Consider the following 25,263-nt stretch of genomic DNA (forward strand, 5'->3'; position numbering starts at 1 on the left):
AATGTCACAATTCTCAACTGTGGGCTGTCGATCACATTTTGGATCCAGTCAGCACTGCTGGACAGGGTTGTAATCTAAATAGCACCCGTATACTCCACCAACTCTAATGGCTTTCTGAAAAGTTAACCATAATAAATGTTTGTTCATTTTCATTTTCTATAAAATGAAGGTATAGGGTTTTCACCCTTTACCTTCATTTTTTACTCTCAGCTTGGCTTTTGAATTCCATAAACTTTTGGAGAAAACAGGAATCAGAGACACAATGCATCATATCAGAAATACTTTCCTCTCTGAGCAGCATAGTACTATTAAGTTAAAGGTCAATTAGGCTTCAGACTAGTTTAATAATAGAAAAGTAATAGGAATCACAAAGGACTCTCTTGTGGGACTGTAGGAAAAAATGTGAGCAATGCAATTACATTAAGACATTTTCTGTTTAGGTGCAGAATTAAACATGAGCAAGAAGACTCAAACCTATTCCAACTTTGACAGTGGTCCAGCAGGTGTCCCTTTAACCCATCCAGGCCTCTGACCCCCAGGCCTATCTCATGACAGTCATTCTCCACATTCTGAGACCCCTTCACAGAATTCCAGGCCGATGGGGGCAACCCCACCCAAATTCCCTGACCACAGCCTTGTTTCATTCCCTCCTTTATCTGACCTGATGCCACTTGCCATTTACAGATCCATAACTCATTAAGGTCTTCAAAAGTTTTCGGTCAGTAAGATTTTTTGAAATTAAAAATAGATTTTTTAAAAAAGTTATTGCTTTTATTCAGTGAAGTGAAAAGTGAAAGATAAGACATTTATAATGTTACAAAAAATAATTTTATTCCACAAAAATATTAAGCAGTACAACTGTTTTCAACATTGATAATAAGAAATGTTATTTACGCACCAAATAATTATATTAAAATCATTTCTGAAGAATCATTTGTGACTGGAGATTGGAGACTGGAAAAATGGCTGCTGAAAATTCAACTTTACTTTGACATGAATACATTTTAAAATATATTAAAACAGAGTTATTTTAAAATGCAATAATAATTCACAATTTTACTGTTTTACTGTCTTTCCGATCAAATAAATGCAGCCTTAGTGAAATAGACTTCTTTTAAAAACTTAAAAATAAAAAAATCACACCACCCCAAAGTTTAAAGGTGTGAATCCACGTTTTTCAATTCGTTCAATATGGTTTTCTCTTTTTGTCCAAATTTCCCCATAAACATTTCACGTCTTTCACAAAATTTGATTATCTGAAAGAAATGAGCACCGATATTTCCATATTTGGCAATAATATATAAACTATGAAAATCAGTTCTCCACAGTATATTTATTGAAGAGTGGACTGTAACGCAGTACATAAGCTCTAAAGTAATTTAATGAGAGACTGAAGTATTTATATAACATCACGTCATCTATTGTGAGTTGTTTACTTAATATTTCAGCATGCCATTTTCTTGATCAAATCCATGCAGAGCTTTTAGACAAGTGATATCTACTACACCTACTGACATTTTCAAGCTGAAAATAAGACCACCATACTGATCCATCCAGGAAGGTTTTATGACAGTTATAACAGTGAAGAAAATTGACAAGAAAATGACTGTTAATAAATTAGGCTAAAAAATTCTTGCTATTTTTAAATGTATCCAACTCTGATTGGCCAGCTGAGTGGTTACTGAGCAATGTCTGAGCCTGCTGGTGACACACGTGGTCCTTTACTAAGGTCGTAACTCACCCGGGACATTTAACAACTGTTCAACCAACAAAAAACTGACAGAGTGTGAGTGTGTTTAAGTGTGACAGTTGTTTATCTGAAATAACTAAAGGTAAACACAATTTATCTTTATGGCACCACACACTTCTGGGTATAAGGTTTGCACAGAGGTGTGACATCAGGTGTGAGTGTGTGTGTGCTGTCACGAATGTGATTTGTGACTGGCCTTGTGCACTGCTTTTTTATGCTGTACATTAATAGAACAAAAATAATGTTTTCCTATGTCCTTCCTAAAACGTCATTATCTGGAAATGCACCCATCTTTTTCATACTTCCATCTGTTTTGCTGCCCTGTATTGCACTGATTTGCCATACTCCTTTTCTCTCCTCTTCCTCCCTTCCTCTGTTGCAGCCTCTCTGCTTCATTTTGCAGATCAGAGGTTCAGGGACGGCTGTTCATCCCACAAATCACTCTGCAGAGAGGGTGCAAATCTCTTCTCTGTAGGACAGGGAAAGACAGTAAAGGAGAGGAGAATTCATGCTGTCTTAAACATCTATCCAGTTGTCAAATACTTCAAATAACAGTCATCTTACAGATGTGACCTTCTAAAGTTTTCAACACTCTTTTGGTGTCCATGACATTTTGGACTGTTAAAGTTTACAAACCTGACATACTTTTGGGTTTAAAATGCCCACTAACAGATGGAGCCCATATAAGTGATAAGTGTATGAGACTGAGATATATCTATATATCTATATATATATATTTTGTAAAGTAATGAATAATGAAACTTCAATGGACAAACCTTGGCCTCTTGGTATGAACAGTTAAATAATTTAGATTTGGCAGAATACCTGAACTTGTGTCCTCAATCTCTGAAACGCCAATTTAAACACCTTAAGATTAATTATAGCATTAAAAAGGCCTTAAACAGTGTGTAAACTACAGTATATCAAATCCTCATATAGCTCATTAAACTGAAAGCCCAGGCTAGTAAATGTTTGCAAGCAACATTCATAATTCATCATGATACATGACTCCAGATCTTAAATGCATGCATAACATGATAACTGGATTGTCACATATACTGTGAGAGGTCCAGAGAGGATATAAGTGACAAATGTGCAAAGCTACAAGTTCTAGCTTTCGGAAAATGCACTCATTACACTCAAAATACATTCTGAAATTCATGTTTATTTTTAACTCTTTACTTTTTAACTGTTTGCTATTAATTGCAATACTGGTAATATAATCTGTGAAGAAAAAATGGTAGCAAATGAGAAAAGTTCACTGTACACATTCAAAAAGTCATACCTACAATACGCCTGACACAGGGCAATAAAAATCCCCTTGGGGGTCATGGCTTATCCATGCCTGTTAACCTCTTTGACCCCTTGCTGATGAGGACTGTATCACATAGAGAAACAGGAGAGGACAGATGGATCATCGTCATCGTTTGATTTACATAAAGGACCTTACAGCAACAACTAGCATACGCCCCTAATAATAACATCAAACTTACAGAATATCTATTTTTGGCTAATTTAGTTAGTTTTAAGGGCATATTTGAATTTTAAAGTATTTGTCAGAAGACTGCTAGACTTGTCAGTAAGAGTTATACTATACTAGATATAGCTGTATTTACAGGGTGCCATCTCAACACTGGAAGACAAGAATATAGAAGTTTCCTAACCTAGATGGACACATGGAGGACTAGTTTTACACAATGATGTATGTGCCTGATGTATGATTCACTCACTGCCTGTATATAAAAGGTAGTGTATAAAAGACAGTATATAAAACTGCCTGCATTGTCCTGTACTGTAGGCCAGAAAAACAATTTTGAATCTAATTCTGCCAATTGTAAGGATGGAGAGGGGAGAGCAGCAGTAGATGAGGTAATTATGAGAAACCTTCCAAGTTCAGAGTGGTCAGAGACGCAGACTGAGATCACTTCTTCAGATGAAAAGGGAATATTGGATGTAAAGCTGTGTATCATCATTATAGAAGTGATAAGAGAAAACATGTGATGTACTAATCAAGCTGTAGACAGACAATAACAGTGGTCAGAATACTGAACCCTGTGGGACTCCATTGGCGAGTTCGGAGAGTGTGGAAACGAAACATGACAGAATGTGTTATGAAAGGAGTCTACAGGGAGTAAGACTTTAGATCCAAAATCAGCAGCTGATGGTTGAAGCAGACAGGTCCAGATAAACTGAAATTGAGGAGCTAAGTGCTCTTATTGTAAGGGATGGTTCACCCAATAATTTTGTCTTCATTTGCTCATCCATGTCATTTCAAACTTGCATTACTTACTATCTTCTGTGGACACGGTCATTTGAAAATTGTTTTTTTTTTACCATACAATTTTAAAAAATATCTTCTTTTATGTTGCACAGAAATAAAGTCATACAGGTTTGGAACAACATGAGTGTGAGTAAATGATGACAGAATTTTGACTTTTGGGTGAACTGACCCTCTAAGCAATTCGATTACCACAAGGTAAGCTTTCACAGTTAAATGAAGCCTGATTACTACCGGCGAAACAGTGTTTTGTGCAGGCCCGGATTGGCTAATCGGGAGCGGTCTGTTTTTTTGCTGCTAGGGCCGGTGTCATGCCACATGGATTGAACTACCTAGGCTGCCTGCACTCAGCAGCCTCACTCTTTTTATTTATTATTTTCTCTTAGCCCATATTACTATTTTCACCAGACCATATCAGTTACAAATTCTCAGTTGATAACTAATCATTCTTTTTGCGCACATCATTGTTTTATTTGTGAACATAGACGCCAGTTCAAAGGCTTTAAGACCAAGCGGAATCCTCTGCCGGCTGCTCCCGCTTCACAGCGAACGGGACTCGCGCTAAATTGCACCCTTCACCGTCCCCGTTTTGATTGTACAAAATCCGTTTGAGCGAAAGCAAACAACTTATTAATCATGAGCCCAATATCCAGCACGACAGGAAAACATCTACTCTACCTGAGGGAAGACGTCTTTAATTGTAAGTTAATGCTGTTAAATAGAGAGAGAATAAAAATGCATTACCAAAAATAAATAAATTAATAAATAATAATAATAATACATACATTATGGTACAGTACAAATGTTTTATTCTGTCCCTTATTTTCTTAAATAATAAACACTTATTTTCTACAAGAATAAACACTATTTTCTTAAAGAAAAAGATAAAGAACCACAATTGTCCCTTATTTTCCATTTCTGAAGTTAATTGGCATAATGATGACATAATTATCTTTTGACTCCCCTGACAGCTGCACCTTGCTCAAAAAAAGGTTATTGTCCAAAAAAGTTAATAGATAAAAAATGTATAATAGATAGTGCAAAGGCAGCACTGAAAAGGCCAGTACAAAAAAAAAACAAAAAAATAAACAAAAAAACATAGTGGGCCGGTCTAAGGCATGAAACTCCAGGGCTGAAAAAGAGTCCCACTCTGGCCCTGGTTTTGTGTAATGAGGTTTGACATTTAGCTGAATATTGACCCTAAAACCTTTAAGCTTACAAATAAACCTTTAAGTTAAGCTTACAAATGCTGATGTCAGAGGGCTGATAAACATTTTAAGGCACATTACGAGTAAAAGGGAATCATAATAGACCAAAGTCAATTAACTGAATCCATATTGCTCAATTGTCGAGACTGGGATAAGATTTCCACTCTGAAGCTTTGTTAGTGACTGTTACCCTCATTGCTTGCTTTTTTTGTATTGTAATCTGCTTGCAGAGAAACTGTAATTGAGGTTGGCATTTCAGATCTCATGATGGATGCTTGATTGTTTATGCCCCAAACACAAACTTCCCAGTTGAGAAAATAAACCTCCCTGATACAACAATCTATAAGCCACCCAACTGTTGCTCACTGTATCCTCCTGCTATCTCGCTTTCACCTATTGCTTATTTAGCACACTGCATCATTATTAAAGGCATAGTTCATTGGCAAAAGAAAATTCAACAGATCACAAAAAAAGGTATTTTAAAGCAGTGGTTCCCAACCCTGGTCATGGAGGCAACCCCAACACTGCACATTTTGCATGTTTCCTTTCTCTGACACACCACTGTTTTAAAGAACTGCCATTTGATAAAAGTCAATGGGATCCAAAACATCACACTTTTATTCACTATTGATTTAGGGCAAAATGGCTAAATAAATTCCATACTCTTTTTACTCATCTAAATTTAATTATAGTATCAATGACTGTCAGCAGCTTTATGGAGAAGATTTACTTAGTGAGGCAGTCATTGAGACAACACACAATTTAGCTGTTTCTGATGTACACATATTGCACATATTCATCTTATTTAACTTAATCTGCTCAAAATTTTGAAACGGTAAACTACTCATCCAGCATGAGAGAAAAAGAAACGCTTTGTGTAGGGGGTTAAGCACACATACACACTCCGGAAACACATATTCAGTATTGGAGCCTAAGAGACCACAAACTGCATGCATTATCTCATTCGACACAAACACAGATGTGAAAAGATCAGCCTCTGGCAACACAGAAAACCTCAGTCTCTCTCAGTTAAGTCACTTACTTCACAAACTTCACAAACAATCTACACCAGGTAGTATTACTGTGGTAAACTGCCCCAGTGTTTTAACAGGCTAGTGCTTACAACTTGATCCTGACAAATAATATACTGCACCAAAATATACTGCACCCTTACATGCCTAATCATATCAAATGTACATATGAGTCGATTTGAATCAGTTACACTGCTTGAGATCACAACAGTCTTTGAGGTCCACAAATCATCAGCCTTCTCAAAGTTTGAATCAGAACCAGAGAGCCATACACCAAAGTGTCCATTTCTCACTCACTGAAGGGGAAAATCTTTGGCTTCAAAGGCAGACAAACACATCATCTTCTTGCCTAAACTTATTAGACTGTGGCAAATTTATGGCATTTGAGCTTCACATTTACAAATAGCAAAGTGACAGCATTGCATTTCTTCACCCAGACTTGATAAATCACATATCTGCAAGGCGGCTAGGGATTAAGTGCTCGCTTTGCTAAAACTTCCTCCATGTTGGCTTTAGATTTGTTTGTTTCATGGAAACATATGCAGTGAATTCTTTACTTCTCATTTGACGGAGGAGGAATTTATTTTTTGGCTTTGACTTGGAGTAATATACAAAAAAGGAGCGATTTTGTTACAAATACCAGGAACTTGTACATATAAATGTCCGTGCGGCGTCTTCCAAGCTGCGAGCCACCCCACCGTGCGTTTTCCTGATTTTCCTGACCCCGTATTTGTCTCCTGCCGATGCTAGGAGTCTTCTGTTCCTTCCACTCCCCAAACAGCTGTCACTAAGGCCACCCTCATGAGCAAACATAAATGTGATAGGACAGGACCTCCCTGTGTCTCTGGCAGATCAGCCGGACTGTCCCAGATTCAACCCCCCCACAGTCGGTCTGAAACAATAAACCTCCTCCTCTCGCTCTATCCCAAGGGTCCTCCTGTGATTCAGATCATAAGGAGAAAGGAAGAGTTCAGACGTGACTCTCCTGTTATTTTGAAGAGATTAAAGTTACGATCTGGTGGAGATCGGTTAAATAATGGCAGAAATAAGGGATAGTTCACCTAATACACGAACAATGATTCAATAAGAAAATTCTACACTAAATTGCTGTAGAAGTTTACAGCATATGGTACTACAAGGGTCCTACAAGGGTCCTACCCTATAGGGTCCAACAAAACCTGCTTTTAACTCATCTGTCAACTTGCTACTGTCCTAACCAACTGACAAACTACTTGTCACCGAAACAGTGTTTTTAATACATTTTCCCTTACACTTTCAAACGACATTTCCCGTCTGTTGCTGCACAGACACAAAGTGCTTTTTCTCAGGAGACCTGAGAAGATTAGATACAACACCAGGGAAATTAGTTCCCCACTGCCGCCAACAGTCACATGATGTTGTTATCCAACCAAAGAAGATACAGAATTGTTTTCAGACAAAGGAACTGAGCTTATAGTGATTATCACATGCTGCCTGATTTTATTTTATGCCTTAACAATGTTACTTTGGTAGAGGCATATGACCAAATTTGGTGGAGACATGAACTTTGAAAATGCTTTAAAAAAACCCATAAAGGGCATAATTCAACCAAAAATGAAAATTGTGCCATCCCTTGTTCCCTTCTGTGGAACATAAAAAAGATATTTTGATAAATGTCTCAGTGTTTTTTGTCCTTACAAAACTGTTTGGTTGCCAACATTTTTTTCAAAATATATTCTTTTGTGCTGCACATTAGCGAGCAAGTCATACAAGTTTGAAACAACATGAGGGTGAGTAAATAATGACAGATATTTTGGGTGAACTATGTCTACATCTAAACTAGTACATCTATATAATATCTTCTTTGACCTATGAGCATCTCTTTTTTCATAAACCTTGCATATCAATCTTGCATATTTTCTTCTTACTCGGCCAGTAATAACAGTCTATCACTATCATCTCTAATAAGGCCAGAAAATGCAATCGCTGTTTACTACAGTGCATTCTAGGACTTTCTATATACTCAAACTCCCTGTATAGATCTAAAGATAACATTTCTAAATGTCCTGGCATGGCGGTGAGCCAGAGCGATGTATGACCTTTCAATCAATACTTGATTGTGCTGAGATTTTACAACTCTCCTTTGACGCTTACAAATTTGATATGTGCTTTCTAACTTCCACCCCCCACACTCTCATATTCAGAAACACATGCACCTTTACCAGAAATAGGGATCACAGCAGTTTGTCAAGAGTCATGAGTCATGATTTGTCTTTCAAGGATGAAGAAGGGTTATTCTGTTCTCTAAAAGAAAGAAAAAGGGAGAGGGTGTATGTGTGCGAGTATGTATGTGTGTGTGTGTGAGAGAGAGAGAGAGAGAGGACAGCATCTGGTTATTTTAGGTATAGCGCTAAGCTGATGAGACTCTGCACTGCAGTGAAGGAGAAACAGCGCATGTGCCTGAAACAGGAAGTCCTTAACTCCTCCTCTGGCTTCCTTATATGTTTAGCTGTCTTGCAAAGCTAAAGTCACAAACAACATAGTAACAATATCAAACTGGAGGCTTGTGAACTGTGGCAAGCTTATAATAGCATGCAATGTGATGTCTTGTGGTGTCCACCAAGGTTTGATTCTAAGTCCTTTTATTGTTTAACTCATTAATCATCAACAACTGCATATATATCAAGATGGTTCACTCATATTTCTGTGAATGGGAGAAAATGTAACACACAATATGGTGGAGTAAATCCTACCTTGCTTCTAAATCAAAGATCCGATCATTAATCGATAAAGTCATTGCATCACTGCAGCTGCCGTTAGAAGCTCCAGATCCTATAGAAACACCATGCTGAGATGCACGCTTGGGACTGCAAATGCACATTGGCTGGATCAACCTGAAATATGTGCTTTTTAAAAAGCTATCTGAACATAAGAAACAACAGAATATGTAAGATTTAGATGTTGATTTGAATTATGCAGTTTAAATGTGAGTTTAAAGGCCCATTGAAGTGTAAAACAGGAAGACGGGGTGGATCATATCAAACAGCTCTGCCCCTTTTTAAAATAGCCAATAGCGTTTCCTTTACATCACAACTGATAAAAATCATTGACCATTGATATGTTTTGAATGCTAATATCATCTAAATGTGAATTTTGTCTTTTTTTTGGAGCACACTAGCTTATAGATAACATTAAGGCTAACATATAACCAATGGAATTATGGTTCCAATTAATCAAATTCTTTTTCATTCCATTTTCTAATTTTTTAATGCATATTTTTTTCTCTTATTTTTTTCTAACTCTGTTTTTGAATCTGCTTCTATATGTATTTGTGAACGTTTATGTATGTGTCTTCTGTAAAGCACTTTGTAAACAGTTTTAAGTGATTTTGTATACATAAAGTTTTACATACCAAAATAAATAAATAATAACTCAAATCTACAGCTACACTAAAAGTAACTTCTCTCATAGAAATAGTACACTGTCTAAACAAACCACTTTACCATGGTGGTCTTAGCCATTTACACACAAACACAGTCATAGTTGTTATCCATTAGTGATGCTTTCCCATGAATTAAATGGATGCTAGGAGCCATTTTCACTATTGATTTTACTCAGTCACAGCCAGCACAGTTACACTCTGCTTTCAAACTCCCTGTATCATCCATAATCCTTTCATCAGTAGTGATTAGAAATCAGATGCTAGGTGATCTTGATGAAAACTCCACAAACAGCTGATACAAATATCATTCACTCTTAACTTGCACAGCAGAACTCTGTTCTTTAATGTGAAAATAAAGGATTCATTAGGAAGCCTTTACATCTGCCAAGATTGTTACGACGGATGAATTTTGGTCAGATTTAAGGGCTGTTAGGAGAGTAAGAAGACAAATCTGACAAAGCTTTACGACTCTCTGGCAAATAGAATCCACACTTTAATTACATCTCATTGAACTCACTGAACTACATCTCCCTGAGGGGCACAGATAAAGCTCGCCAACACTGTTAAAACTCAACAGATTCAGAAACGAGAAAAATGCTACATTAAGGGAAATTAAGACTGAAATGTGCCCTCATATAATATTGTCTATTTGCACATAATGTCTGCATTTTTGCACCAGATTCACTAAAGGTATTATGCAAATAAGGCATAAACACAAAAACTGCCAAAAATATGTGCTAAACACAATTGCATGGCACAATTCTCATGTATTTGACTACACAGATATGCCTCTTCTCCATGATTTGATGCATTATTGCTGTCATCTTGATGCATTATTGCTGTCATCAAGAGGTGAAAGCAATGTTAAATTGCTGAAAAGAGCAGTCAAAATGTTTGGCAAAAATCTTAGCAGCCATCTCTTCTTTTTCAGGAACAAACACATATCAGATCATCTGTTTTGAGGTTCATTTGTATGGGAGTGGTTCCTGTCTGTGATGACATTACATCCAGTACCATCCACTGATTGTGGCTTCTGCCTAATTTTGTTCTGCCTGTGTGGGAGTGTCTGTATTTGCATAATCTCTTTGATCCAAAGGCTGATTGTTACATGCATAACAAAAACACTGCACAGAATCTATGACTGTTACGTACAGTTTAAAAAATTCAGCCTTGTAAAAAATGTGGAGGCTGTCTTTATTTACAGAGAAACAACAGTGATGACATCAGCTAAAACCAATCAACATTACTAAGCAATAAAACTAGCATGCAAACAGCCCAGGGCCAGCTGGACAGCACAATCTGCCAGACCAATCCAATTTCCAGAGAAAAGAACTTCATTACACTGTAGTTCTTATGGCTAGCAACACCCTCAGCATCTTCCTTTGTTCAATATGCACGAGGATGCCAAAAATTTAACCCACAATTTTAAGTGAGTGAAGTGACATATGGCCAAGTATGGTGACCCATACTCGGAATTTGTGCTCTGCATTTAACCCATCCAACGTGCACACACACAGCAGTGAACACACACACACCGTGAACACACACCCGGAGCAGTAATAGTAGATTACTTAGTAATGTTGATTGTAAGTAATTTTAAAAAGCCTAAATATATTCAAAAGCATTCAATCCCCTGTGGTTGAGGATTTACATTCAAAACCAAAAGACTTTCAGAATCCATAGTGAAACTTCCGGATGATGTTTATCTTCAAATTAGCTATTTATAAGTCGATAGTCTTCACTACATTTGTAATAAGCTGTGACGACAGCACATCTAGGAGCCTTTAGTTCTTGTTCAGCAGCACAATAGGTTTCTTGAGCTGTGAAGTGCAGAGAAAAGTAAACGCTTGACAGGGATTGTCTTTTTCTGGCAGGGCAGTAATGAAACGTTATTGATGCTGGCTCCTGATGAAAGCACTTAGTCTGGGATCTCCACAAGGAGAGCGCTTTACTTTTATCAGCACATGCCCATCGCCAGTGAAGAGTAATTCAGAAGATAAGGAAATACGATGAAATTGCTTGTTTACTTGAGAAAAGGAGTGAAACTGAGGAACACAGAAACATTTGTTTGCTCCATATTGTTAATTAAAGATGATATGTCTCATGTATTATAAATGGTCTCTTCTTTCTACCTTTGCCCTCAATGGCCTCTGTTTTTTTTATTCCGGAAGACTGTGTTTTTATGTAACTCTGGCACTTATTAACATTTTATGAGGCCAACTTTACTTCTAAAGAGGGAGAGAGAGGGAGGAGGGGGCTTGAAACAAAAAAGACAGTTCATGTGATGGAGGAGGACAATGAGAGTTGGCTGGTGAAAATAGAACCCTTCTATTTTGTAATGTACCCATGTAAACAGGTCCTTTCTAATTGGAGAGAGCCGATGAGACAGAGAGAGGGAAATTTAGATGGCACTGGCAGGGTCAGAATGAGTGAAAAGACTGTCTGTATTTCTAAACACAAATTTGGTTCAAAGCTTCATCAATTTCTTTTCTGTACACAACAAACAAAAGAAAACATTAGCAAAAAATTCAATGAATACACACCAAAATTTCTGATGTTTTCTAAATCTCTTATCCTCACCAATGGTGATTTTATATAATCGAAAAAATCTGTAAAAACAATAATATTGTGAATTATTATTACAATTTAAAGGGGTCATATGACGTTGCTAAAAAGAACATTATTTTGTGTATTTGGTGTAATGCAATGTGTTTATGTGGCTTAAGGTTAAAAAAAACACATTATTTTCCACATACATTTTTACAAAGTTCATCGTTCTGATAAGCGAGGCGTGCTCTGATTGGCCAGCTGTCAATACCTCAAGCGTGAGACAGAAATGTTACGCACCCTTACCGTATTGTGATGCTGTGTCCTGGCACGATGACACAAAAACAATAAAACCCATTATAAATGAGGCATTTGTTGCATCCAGTGGGGACATAATTACTGATTATAATTAATTATGCTGACTTTTTACGCATCATGTTGCATCGCGCCGTGTAAGCATTACCATGTCTGCATTTGTGATCGGAGAAACAACAAACCAACAAGCACTACTTTACACTGCTCAATACTCGCGTTTGAATCATCAGTGGCAAATTCTTTAAATAAGAAAACGTACTTACAGGCTGTGATTCAGAAGTGCTAGACTGTGCTTGCAAAGTTGGAATTGCCCCACTTTATAGAAACAGCCTTTGTGCAAGCCAGCATTGTAGGCTACTCTTCCAGGTTCAGGAAACAGTCCTACGTAAAATGCGCTGCACACACTCTAATATTTGGGTTGAACTGTTCTGGAACAGTGCTGTAAAAACAACTCAACCACTGATTTCTAGTTGTGTCCTCTTTTGGAAGCCCAAACAAAGTACTTTAGCTTTCACAAGGAAACACAGCATCTGCAGGACATGGCACCAGCGGCAGCAACAATACTACAGCAAGAATAAAAATCACAGCCTCTTTCTTTGCATATACGTATGTTTGGGCGGTGTTTTGTAAATCTTCCCACACCGTGACGTAGACATGTGGGGGCATGTTTGAATGAGTCGTTTTAGGTGGGCATGGTCAAGTCTTAACTTTTATAAAGAATATCTCTTTGGTTTTGAGATTTTAGTCTTTGCAACTTCAAGGACCTTATCCATGCACAAACAGCTTGTAACACTCCAAAGAGAAAGGAAAACTTGAAATCGCATCATATGACCCCTTTAAAATAATTGTTTTCTATTTGAATATGTTTTGAATTGTAATTTATTCCTGTGATGGCAAAGCTGAATTTTCAGCAGCCATGACTCCAGTCTTCAGTGTCACATAATTCCTCAGAAATGAATCAAATATGTTCTGATGCGCAAGAAACATTTTGTATTATTTTCATATTGAAAATAGTTGAACTGCTTGATTGGGTTATTTTATTGTGGAAACAATATACATTTTTATGATACAGAATTCTCTTATGAATACAGAGTTCAAAAGAGCAGCATGTATTTGATATAGAAATATTTTGTAACACTGCAAATGTTTTCCATTCTGAATTAAAGTACTAATTTCTTTTAATTACAATATCAACACAGACTACATTAAATATATGTACTGTATATATTTTGTGATATCGATAGCTAGGTTTTTATGGTGTGAAATATTTATAAAAGTTGCGTTGTTAATTCCACATTAGTAAAAGACGATTGTTTATTTTGATCCCTGCCCTTCTGCCAGCAATCATCATGTGCCTCTGAAAACAGACCGGTCAAGACACAGACAAGATCTATGTGTAAATTAATTAAATGATTTAAAAATAGCTCAAATCTCTGCTCTAAATAACACATAATCAGGGGAATAACTGGATCTTTAAACAGGAAGTAACTTCATGAGCATCATGCCTCCTGTAATTTCCTTTTCTGGACAGGAAGTCCTGCTCTGAAACAAGGTGGTCCCTTTAATAACTGATGTAATTACCCAACAACAAACTATAAACACTCACTAAACACCTCATAAATGGATTAGAACTACTAAAAAAAGAATCAAGAAAATCTGTTTTCCTAAACCTGACATTATATGTAAATAGATTTTCCCCAGCCCACCCTTCACTCATCTATTTTTTTCTTCTCTTCCACTTTCCCTCTCTCTGGCTGATGACAGCTCACTCTCCATCTGCATCCTTCATCTAAGTGAATTACTTTAAGTGCCTCCCTCTTTCCTCTAATAAAAGATTAATGGTCTTTTCATACACTTTCCCTTACTGCATTTCAAATCTATCATATGACAATGCAGTGAATGTATACATCCAAGAGGTCAGCAGGTGCTTACACTCATTAAATTTGAACCTTAAAGTATGAAAATTATATAATAATAATCACAAGACTAATTTATTAAATTATTATTATTTTATCTAATTTTATATATTAAATATCCAGATCAGCTGAACAGACAACTTTTCCAACCAACTGAGCCATTTAACAAATACCTCCCTGCAGTCAAACCTCAGGAAGTCCCCACTCCCACTCTGGTGCAGTAGTGTGAATGGGACGGTGGAGCAAACAGCCTGACAGGCCACCATTGCCAAACCCTCATTAACCACTGATTCCCTGATATCTGCATGCACTTCCATCACATCCTACATTGCATTATATTTGACTCCAGTCCCTATTTTCACTCATCTGCTGATCATGGTTCAGATCATCTGACCATAGGACATACTGAGCACTGCTTCATTATGAACCTCAGTCACTGATTTCAGTTATGATTGTCACTGAACCTCAGTCACTGATTGCTTATAAGCAAGCCTATCATTAACTGTTCATTACTTATAAAGCACATACTCTGCATGATCATATTCTATATCCCTAATCCTACCCAAAACCTAAACTTGACAACTACCTTAATAACTATTAATAGGCAGCAAATTAGGTCGTAGTTAGTGGTTTGTTAATAGAGAGAATTGGACCTTAACATAAAGTGTGACCCAACATTTTTTACATCATTTTAAAATCTATCACATTGAACCTTCATGTTAAAGTTTACATGTTTACTGTTTAATAAATACAAAGTTTCATAGTAAGTTGAGTTGAGATTAGTACCAACGACCATTAGTATGAACTTAAAAACAGAATTTCACAGAATTTCTGTACAATTGAGCCACCTATCAATGCGCTTTGCTCTGTCTCTCACAGTAAGGTTTTCACCTTAATGAGTGAAAAATTTAAATCTCACTTCTCAACACTACCTGTATTCAATGTGACCACACAAGAGTCAGCATGACATCTCACGTTTTTCTCATTTCTTTCACGTGCAAAAAGAAAAACGTATCCCTCTTTCTCCGTTTTTTCTGTTCTTGTCACCTCCAGCAGCAAAGCACATGCTAATTATCCATCTACTTGTTTTCCTTCCCAGTGCCCTCTCTTTCACTCTTTCTATGTGATATGTTCCCATTCAAACCAGCAACCTTCCTCCCACGTCCCCCTCCCTGCATCACTCTCTCCCTCTCTCTAGTTCTTTCCTCGGGCCGATGAACACACAGCACCCCTCTGCTCCGGGACCTGTCCTCCAGCCCATCCTAAATGGGCCCTCTGTTCTCTTCGTTCTCCACTCCTCCCCCCTCTTCTCGGGTCCCATCCTTTATGAGGCTCTTATCTGATTGCAAATGCTCCCACACCACCCCTCTCTCATTACCGCTCTGACATGTAAAGGGTTTTATACCATAGTTAAATAAGTTTACGCAAGCTAATCGCAGGTTTCGAGTGTTTTCAGGCTTTGAATAGTGTGAATCTACTCCAGATAATCGCAACTAAAGGGTGTTTATGAACTTGTCAATGAGTGCATTGTTGGTTTGGAAAAAGGCCCAAGTGTGTCTTTCATAGTAAGGGAAACATAGGCATTATTGTGAGTTTATGTTTGCAATTGAGTCTTGGGGCTTAGCCATTGAATCCACGGCAAACAGTCTGAAAAGAGTCGAGAGCTGAGGCTCAGCCCCTGTTGGTTTTTTAACAAAGTGAGTGTTTTGGAGGCATTTCAGGGGGAGGAAATGTTCAAATTTGAGGAGATGTCTAAGTAGGTGCTCAAACTTGTGTATGTTTTGACCCATTTTTAGATATCGCGAGTGTGTGCGAAAGAGAGAAATGACTAAAATTCCTATGTGCGCCAGAGAGGATGTTTATCAACCACATCTCCAGTAGGGCGCCTCACACAAACGCTGTATACACAGCATGTAGTTGTATTTCTAAAGCGCACACACACATACACTGTTGACAGGGCAGTCTCTCATGTCTTGCCAGACCACACCTGTTCAATGGTCCTTATCTGATAAATAACAAACACTCAAGTTTTGAATATTCCATATCTCACACGTTTTGACATGTTTCAGTCTAGATTTAGATTTACACAGAATTCAGAGAAGTCACAAAACTGGTTGGGTTTAACAGGGATTTTTGTGTCTTGTTCCAACAACTACATGCTTATTCTTTTAGGCTTGCCTGTTAAAAAAAGGCACATACTGTATACAAGCTCAGCTGGTCAGACAATCATCATGCACTTCACAGAAACTAAACAGCTGAAGAAGAATGGAATGTTGGGAGAAAACAAAACGCAAGGTCATTGTCTTGTTTGTATCTTCTTTGAACAGAATTGTAACCCTTTTCAGGAACAAAATGTGTGCCATCATATTTCTGCACATTATGTTGCATAAAGTTTCGTAATTAATGCTGTTGTTGTGCTGATCTCTTTGGCAAAAATAAATAAATGAACAATCTACAACAGTTAATATCATCTCAGCTCCAGAAGGCTGAATGTACTGGTAGATGTACAAGAACATCTACAGCAAATATGCTTTCCACTTCCAAATATGTAAAACTAATACATTCGGATCATCTCTGTAATAGCTTTGTCAATAATTTTCTGTTTTTTTTTTTTTTTTGTAAAAGCACTTTTTAAATCATTAATGTGATCAATATGGGATTTGATTGTGTTAACATCAGATGAAATTATCATAGAATTAATACCAAAATATTAAAATGTTATGTTATGGATATAGTTGCAGGTTACAGAGTTACTAAATGTTTCTGTGTTTTTTTTAAATGGCAAACAAAACTATTTGGTTACCAGCATTTTTCAAAATATCTTTGTGTTCTAAAGAAGAATGTCAAACGAGTTTGGAACGATATGAGGGGGTATTCATAATTGAATGAACTATTACCTTTAAGACTCGCTCAAGCATCTCTTAAAATGATGTAATTGTATAATAAATCATAGTACAAGATGGTCAGTTTCTGTCAAAAATCATCCTGTGATTCTTGGTAAACCCCTGAGTTTTCTGCATGGCTTCTGCTTGCTACATTATCCCGTCATTTTGATACATAGCTCTTTGAAGCAATATAACGCCAAGGTGTAAGTTATGCATCCCGTGATTTGGCACATGACAAGAAATAACAGCATAGTGCAAATTTGTGTCTCTAAATTAGGTAAGGCATCACGCAAGAGTGAAAAAGTCCCAGATTGGTTGGAGCCAAAAAAGAGTTAGCATGAAGGTCCACACCTGAACCTAACAGTCAGTGGGGAATAAGCAGATTTTACAAAAAAGTACAGATGTGATTATACAAATTCGTACAAATCAACCACCAATTTGTCAAAACAATCGTTTTTTCTTGCTCCAGAATCACTCAGAGTGGGGTTTCTCTAATCAGCAAATGGGAAATGGAAAACCCAGAGTGGATCTAAAACAAAGTGATTACAGAATACAGAAAAGAAGGGGAAATTTATATTGCTCCAATCACAACCTGTTCTGGTCCGTTTGTTGTTTAGCAACTCACAAAGAGTAAGAAATGCTCAATATAGGCCTATAATAAAATATAACCAAACTAACTTGCCAAATTTTTACTCTATGCCCTCTATTAACTCTAATGTCTTGTTTAGAACATCTGTGTATTATCATACTTGTTGTGATATTTAATATCAACATGACTAATATTCAGTATGACACTATACTGCATTTGAATGTTAATGATATATTCAGAAGCAGAACTACTTGAATGACAATTCTAGTATAATAGCAAGCAAACATATTAAAACTCTAATGAGCCTATATATGCCATAAAATATTGAGAACATGCACCTTCATCATGAAGAATTGTGAACGGGATAGAAATGCAGTCATATCTCAAATTTCTTTTCCCAGACGACATCCCATGTTGCTGTCTGGACCAAAAAAACGTGTCGCACCTCTGCTGTAATAACCGGTGTAGTCAATCTGACTACCTCAGTGCTGCATCACTGCAAATCTACTCATTAAACCTGAAGAAAAGCTCTAAGAATAGACATAAGCAAACACCTTTTAACGTGTTCTCGAATAGCCTACCTGCTGAGGCGAATCACAAAAGCGCTCCGCGCAGTCACAGCTGTCAGAGGTATCAGGTGTTTACATATAAAGCAAAGCTCAATAACTAGCTGCGCCACACATCTGATTCAAGGGGTCCCAAACGGGGATACTTAGGTGAACATGTTAAGTGTTTTACTCCTCTTTTATCCAGACACATCCAAAATGTCACTTCAGAGCGACAATATTACTTTTCAAGCGTAGTGTTACCTTGCCGTCTACGTTTTCTCCATCCTGGGTGTCGCCGAGCTCCGCGCTGATGTCCTCTGGCGCATCTTCAGGGCTCTTCGCGTCCCGCTGCACGGATGGTGTCGCTCCCATGATGAATAACGTCGCTGTTTCTCCACTCTTAGTCAAATAACGAGCGTTGAAAAGGAAGTAGGTATCCAACAGCCCACACAGAACGCCCTGCAGTCCGTCCCGAGGGTTGTCTGCTTTGGAAAGTGTTGAAACGGGTCTGTAGGTTCACTTTTAGGAGCCCTCCTCCCATCAGTATCACATGGAGAGCAGCCAGACACGCCTTACACACAGCATCAAACCAGAGAGAGACCTAGGAGTGCAACACCATCAGTTTACACAATTACAAACTGAATATGGCTAACAAACTCAGAGATAATCATTAAAATTCCAGAAGATTTAGATGGACAAAATACACTTTTGAGGCAAGAACTTACAATTCTGTCTGGTTTGTAAGATGATGAAATTCTTAAATAATTAACATGAAAAATAAATTTTATAAAAATAACTAACTGAAAACATTGTTTTCTTTTAGTTTTACAACTCAGTACAGTTACAGTAACAAAATGTCTTACAACACCCCCAGTTTCTCTACCCATTTTTGAGAACAAAAAGTGCTCATTGTAAACTATATGCTTGCTTTTCATTTAATCATGAAATTTCATAGGATGTTAAGATTTTTATTACAGCACCTGCCTCCCTTAGTAAAATTAAAAGTATGCAGAACCATTAATTTTACAATGGCATGCAGCTGGAGTAAAAAAAAATAAAAAATTAAAGCTTAAGCTTCAGCCCTGGTTTTATTTACAGACAGTGGGAATGTCAACATTGGGTGCCGGATGGGCCTCCACAGAAAAACAGCCCAATGGAACATGTCCCGCAGGCCACTTGCGTATCACAACCAAGTTTGCACAAGCCACCTCGTGGTGGCACGATACACTGGTTCTGTGTGTAGAGAAGTAAACAACATCTAATGTAAGGGTTAAGATTAAAATATATAATGCATTCAGTTTTCTTAAGCAGTTTAAGAAAACCAAATGCATTATGCATTAGTTTAGGTAATTTGGTTGTGTTTATGTTATGCAAAGAACAATCCTGTAGATGTCCATATGCTGTGCTAGGCAGAATTTTGGTCATTGTTATAGGATATAAAAACATTTAGCTAAAGAATGGACTGAAAAAATGTTTGCCTTAAATATCCAGACCATATTTAGAGGCAGTAGTTTGTGGTGGTAAGAGAAGTGGTATGTTTTGAGCTCATTGTTAAATCCATAATTTAAAAAGGCATAAGCAAAAAAGCTTTTTTTGAGAGTGTAAGGGAGTTTTTTTGTTCTCAAAAAACTTTCTCTTATTACTTAGAGCAGTGATTAACTTATATCCAACATTTTATAGGTTGTGGATTTCTAATTTCATCAAGGTTCACACTGTATCGTAATACTTGAATTATGTAACACTGACTTTGCCCATGTCCAAGTGATTCAAAATCATAATTCTGATGTTCAGATACCTTTAGTGGTACTTGGTGCAGAATGAGGCCCAATGACAAATAAGCTGAATTCCAAAGCAATTCCATTTATTAGTCAATAATGATTAATTTGTCTTTTAGCTGACGCTAAATGAGGCAAATAAAAAAAGAACAAAACTAATTGGTGCTTGAATTGACAGATTTTGTCTAAATGTCACAAAAGAACAGCCATAAAATAATTGAATCAGCATCTATGTGACCCAGACAACATAACCTAATTGAAACATGACTGATTTGAGATTCTTGACATAGACTTGAACTTTATGAACTGCCTCTAAAAAGGACTGACATTAAAGACTCAGTACAGCTAATTCAGAGTTCCCAGTATTTGTTAAGTTACCAGGCTGATGCTGTAATAACCACGATGATACACAATGTTATTATTATATAATACCATTCAAAAGTTTGAGGCCACTACAATTTTTTTTTAAGTGAAAGCAAAGATATTGATATTGTTACAAAAGAATAAATGCTGTTCTTTAGAACTTTCTATTCATCAGAGAATCCTTAATGTATCATGTATGCCAAAATATGTATATGCACAACCGTTTATGAACATTCATAATAAAGGTTTTAATCAGCATATTGAAGACACTAGTACTGGCTGCTGGAAATTCAGCTGTGCCATCACAGGAATAAACAACATTTTAAAATACTGAAAAAAGTAATTTTAAATTATAATATTTTATAATATTACTGTTCTACTGTATCTTTGATCAATTAAATCCAGCATTGGTGTGTGTATAAGAAATGTTCAAAAACATTACAAAACCTTACCAACCCCAAACTTTTGGACTGTAGAGTATTGGGTGAAATGCATTAAGCAGTAAAAAGCCCTACAAAGGGTCAAAAGGGCAGCAGTCACTATAGCAGCAACAAAAACCCACACACTAAATAATAAAATATTTTTTTCCCCCTCTTTTAAAGCACACAATCTATTTGTTTTTTTACAACATGGAAAAAGAGGAACAATTTTGGGTACCCAAAAGAAAAAAAAAAAACTCATAAGGCAAGAGATTAGAAGTACAAGAGACTACAAGTTTTTGTGTGTGAGTATTTGAGTAAATATCAAGCTGAGCTGGTCAGCTAATTATGGGTGTCTTCAATGAAAGAAGCAACAGGCCTCTCTTTGAAAGGGGTATGAATGAGTACTGCTGCCTTCACAGGGTGTCTCTGATGGGACTGCATCCTGTAGAGGCAAAAGAATGGAAAGACCCTGTGGGGGTCAGTCGCTGCTACTGTTTAATACATCACAGCTCTTTATCCTAATAAAAAAGCAAAAAAAATCTCATCTAGAGGAATTTCATCTTTGTGGACCAACAGTCTGACTTCACAATATGGATTAGTGATTCATTAACTCGTTCATACATGTGCACACATCAATAATGCATTTTCTCACACACACAATGAATGCTGAACCATTAAATGTTTGGTAAAAGTGGCCCATTGACAAACAAAAATAAAATGAATGAATGAATGAAAACGTTCGGTATTGTTGTTTTATTTTTGTCTGTCCAGTCATCTTATTTGGACTGCCTTTTTCACTGTAGAATCTATCATCACTGGGAAAATACAGGTTTTCAAGCATACATAACTATAACAACAGTCAATGGAATTCTTTACTCACGTAGCACACTGTAGTTTAAGACTCAGAATAACAGATAACAGTGGAACATCTAAAACAAGGCTTTCTGGCATGTAGCCACATGCATGCTGAAAATGTGCATTCACAGGTAGTGAGATCTATGCAACACTTGTATGTTTATGTCATTTATAACAGAGAGAGAGAGAGAGAGAGAGAGAGAGAGAGAACAGGTGTCAAACCACTAACACCACTTGTAATTTTGTTTTGTGTAATGTCTAAATAAAAGCACCTCACACTTATTCATGGCATATTTGGCTCTAACAAACATCTGAAACGGTTTAATGTTACACAAGGAGAATAGTAGCAGTATTCAAACAAAAAGAAAAGAAATGGAGTTTTCTTGAATACTGTTACCATAATCCATAGGTAATCTGAAACATTTAAGACAGAAATATTAAAGCATTAATGGAATGTTTAGCTATATAGAATGAGTTTAAAAGCTTTTGTGCATCATTAAATCGTAAACACTAAAACATGTAAACAGAAGTGTTTAAAGAAATAAAAATGAAATGTAAAGCTAAAACTCCAAACTCTCCAAACCAACAACTAAAAATTTAATTACATTTTAGGAAAAACAAGAAGCTAATGCTCAGTATAAAATTCATGAAGTAGCTAAGATTTGGGAGTTAAATTTGTTTAAAAAATACCCTGTGCAAAACAAAAGAAGGAATGTTTGTCTTTCTAACACTCAGTAGTTTCATTGCTAGAAGGCAGTGGTTGAGCTGTAATCAGTGGCATATGAATGGAGGCCTGAGGAACACCTAAGAATGGGAGAAAGCAAGAAAGAGGGGAAAGAAATTAATGGAGAGAGTTTTAGGTAGGTTCAATCAAATCTGACCTTTTTGTTGTGTGGCATGAGCAAAACCCAAAAACAAAAAGTAATTGTTCTGTCACTCCTAATTGTGTTCTTACTGGGCAAAAGCATGTGAGGGACTGTAGAAATGTCTTCAGAAGAGTCCTCTTATCTCCTCAGTCACAGGATCAAGGTCAATGTCATAGAAACAGGGTCGCGTAGGCAAGCCTGGCATGGTGCTCATCTGAAAGAAATGTAGAATTCAGTGTACAAGAAAAAGAAACATTTTGATAGCCAATAAATATGTTTTATGTGCAAAACTTTTTGTGTGCAAACAAAACATCACAGCACACATTAAAAGAGTATGTGCAAACTAAAGGTTTGTTGAATGAAGTTTAGGCACTTAGAGGACTATAACTGACACATAGTTTGTTTTCATTAATAAACGAGTGATTAAATTAGTCCATGTCCTTTAGATTCATTTAGCTTCAAGATCATAAATTCATTCTTATTAAAGAGCCGGTTTCAAAGATGTTACAGCATGTTTAACAAACCACCTAAACATCTATTCTAGGCAAATCTTGTTACCTCCAAATGATTTCTCTGGCATATAAATCTCAATTACAAACAGAAGCAGAGTTATCATCTAGTGCATGCAGTTTTTTTTAAAAGAGACAATTGTGGTCCTTAGTAGCCCCCAATTTTGCCATTATTTACTACTGTGATAAAACATAAGGATGCCCAAAGATTTTAATGTTTTAGAATAGGAATTAAACATGGATTGTGCAAATGTTAACAGGTCAGTGTAAATAATTAATATTCACTAAGTTTTCAAAAGTATGCAGACTTAGAATTAAATTAGCCAAAGTAAAATGTGAAGGTCATCATTTTAATTCCCTAACAACAAAATCTAGCCAGTGGTCAAACCAATTGATTATATATAAAAAAAAAGAACAACCTTAAAAATACCACAGATTAAAATCAAGTGACTGGCACACATGTGAGACCCAGGCAAAATAAATGAATTATCTTAATTAAATTATCATTAAAAAACAAAGAGAGCACGACAGAAATAGAGAGAGAAAACATAATTTATCCAGCAATTTCACCTTGCCCAGAGAATGAAAACTATCATCATTTTCACAGAGGTCTTAGATATAAAGATCCAAAATGCCATGGACGTTATCAATCCGAACTGCTTCAGCTCCAATTTCTCATGACTGATTAACCTTTGTTTTCATGTTCTGAGACTGAAGAAAGACATCATCCATCCCAACCCTCCATCTATTCTTAGAACATATCCTCATGACAGCAAGCAGAGCTTTAAATATTTTAGTGGAAGATTCCTCTCATGCATGACAACCCAGGAGCTTATTTTTAAAGCTTATTAGAATAAATTAACTTCCTTATAGAAAGATAAGGTGAACCAGCTGATGGGTAAATCTCCATAGATTGGATAGATCAACTGTACAAACTTCTTACCAATAAATGGCACTTTCTTCCAATTTGCTTAAGTACCCTTATGGCAGAGGGTGGAAATTACTTTGGAGTTTCAATGCAATATGTCAAACTGTTGTTAAAAGCCCAAGAGACTGGATCCAGATTGGTCAGATTGAAGCTCTGACCCTCCCCCTATCTCTGAGACAGACTTCACAACCTTTCTTCAGAAGAAGATGAATTCAGATTCAGAACAAGTATTCAGATGATGAAAACAATACCTATGGTGCTTGGCCACTATAACGAGTAAACCAAATGCAACACTGTCTCAGCAATTTCCCTTAAAAGGTCATCCACTTGCCTGTGTGGTGTTGAGATGTCTTCGGAGCCAAAAAACATACAAGGGATTCAGTTATTGACCAAGATACAAATCTGCACTTCAGCAGTTTGCTTTTTCCTTTAGGTTAAAGAGTTTACTTCGTGCCGTCATATGAGAATTGCCATGCAAATAAACTGAAAATAGTTGCTATTCTAAATGAAGCTAAAAAAATTCCCACAATTATTTCCATACACAATACTCCATTATGTAGTCACTGTTCAAGAACAAATGGCAACTTAATTAATTTGAACACTTGGTTCAAATGGGCCATGTTTTCCTTACCGCAGCCCATTGTATGTTTATACTTTCTACTGAACATGCTCTTTGCACCAGTCTGCTGTTGATGTGTTCATGTCAGTGTGGTGGTCAGGTTGCCAAAACACCATAAGCCTTCCAAGCAGTATCATCAGGAATTCATTGTGCAGCTTACAGCAGACACGGATTCGGGCAATAAATTTCCTGAGCTGAATGGAAGCTAAGATCCGTTGAGTTTCATTGTTCTCTGGCTGACCCCTCCCTCACATATCTGGTGCATGACATCAGTTACTTCCTCCTGTAACCCCCCATGCCTGCTTTGTCCCTCGGGGCCTAGCATTGAAAGTAACAGACAGAATAAAACACACCTGTCTCGTAGCCTGAGCCACACAGTAATGCACAGAATTGACTGGAACAGATATGACTTGCCCGTATAATGATTACATGCCATTT

General features: G+C 36.9%; 2 protein-coding genes across 3 annotated transcripts in view; both read right to left on the reverse strand.

The window, feature by feature from the left end:
* Nucleotides 1-19,047, reverse strand: part of LOC306844250 (A-kinase anchor protein 12-like) — a 37,588-nt gene extending 18,541 nt beyond the window's left edge. The window contains exon 1 of the mRNA XM_079376236.1: nt 18,750-19,047. Coding sequence (XP_079232362.1) covers nt 18,750-18,860 — 111 coding nt within the window. The 5' untranslated portion in view covers nt 18,861-19,047. The remainder of the gene's footprint in view (nt 1-18,749) is intronic.
* A 2,725-nt stretch (nt 19,048-21,772) lies between these two features.
* The window catches only part of LOC306843591 (monofunctional C1-tetrahydrofolate synthase, mitochondrial-like), a 39,868-nt gene continuing 36,377 nt past the window's right edge, over nt 21,773-25,263 (reverse strand). The window contains exons 27-28 of one of the 2 annotated variants that reach the window (XM_079375129.1): nt 22,859-22,983; nt 21,773-22,707 (exon numbers count right to left, since the gene is read on the reverse strand). In XM_079375129.1, coding sequence (XP_079231255.1) covers nt 22,894-22,983 — 90 coding nt within the window. In that variant the 3' untranslated portion in view covers nt 21,773-22,707; nt 22,859-22,893. The remainder of the gene's footprint in view (nt 22,708-22,858; nt 22,984-25,263) is intronic. The other variant, XM_079375130.1, reaches the window with a different exon arrangement.

Source organism: Barbus barbus (assembly GCF_936440315.1).
Source record: "Barbus barbus genome assembly, chromosome: 24".
NCBI classification, from domain to species: domain Eukaryota; kingdom Metazoa; phylum Chordata; class Actinopteri; order Cypriniformes; family Cyprinidae; genus Barbus; species Barbus barbus.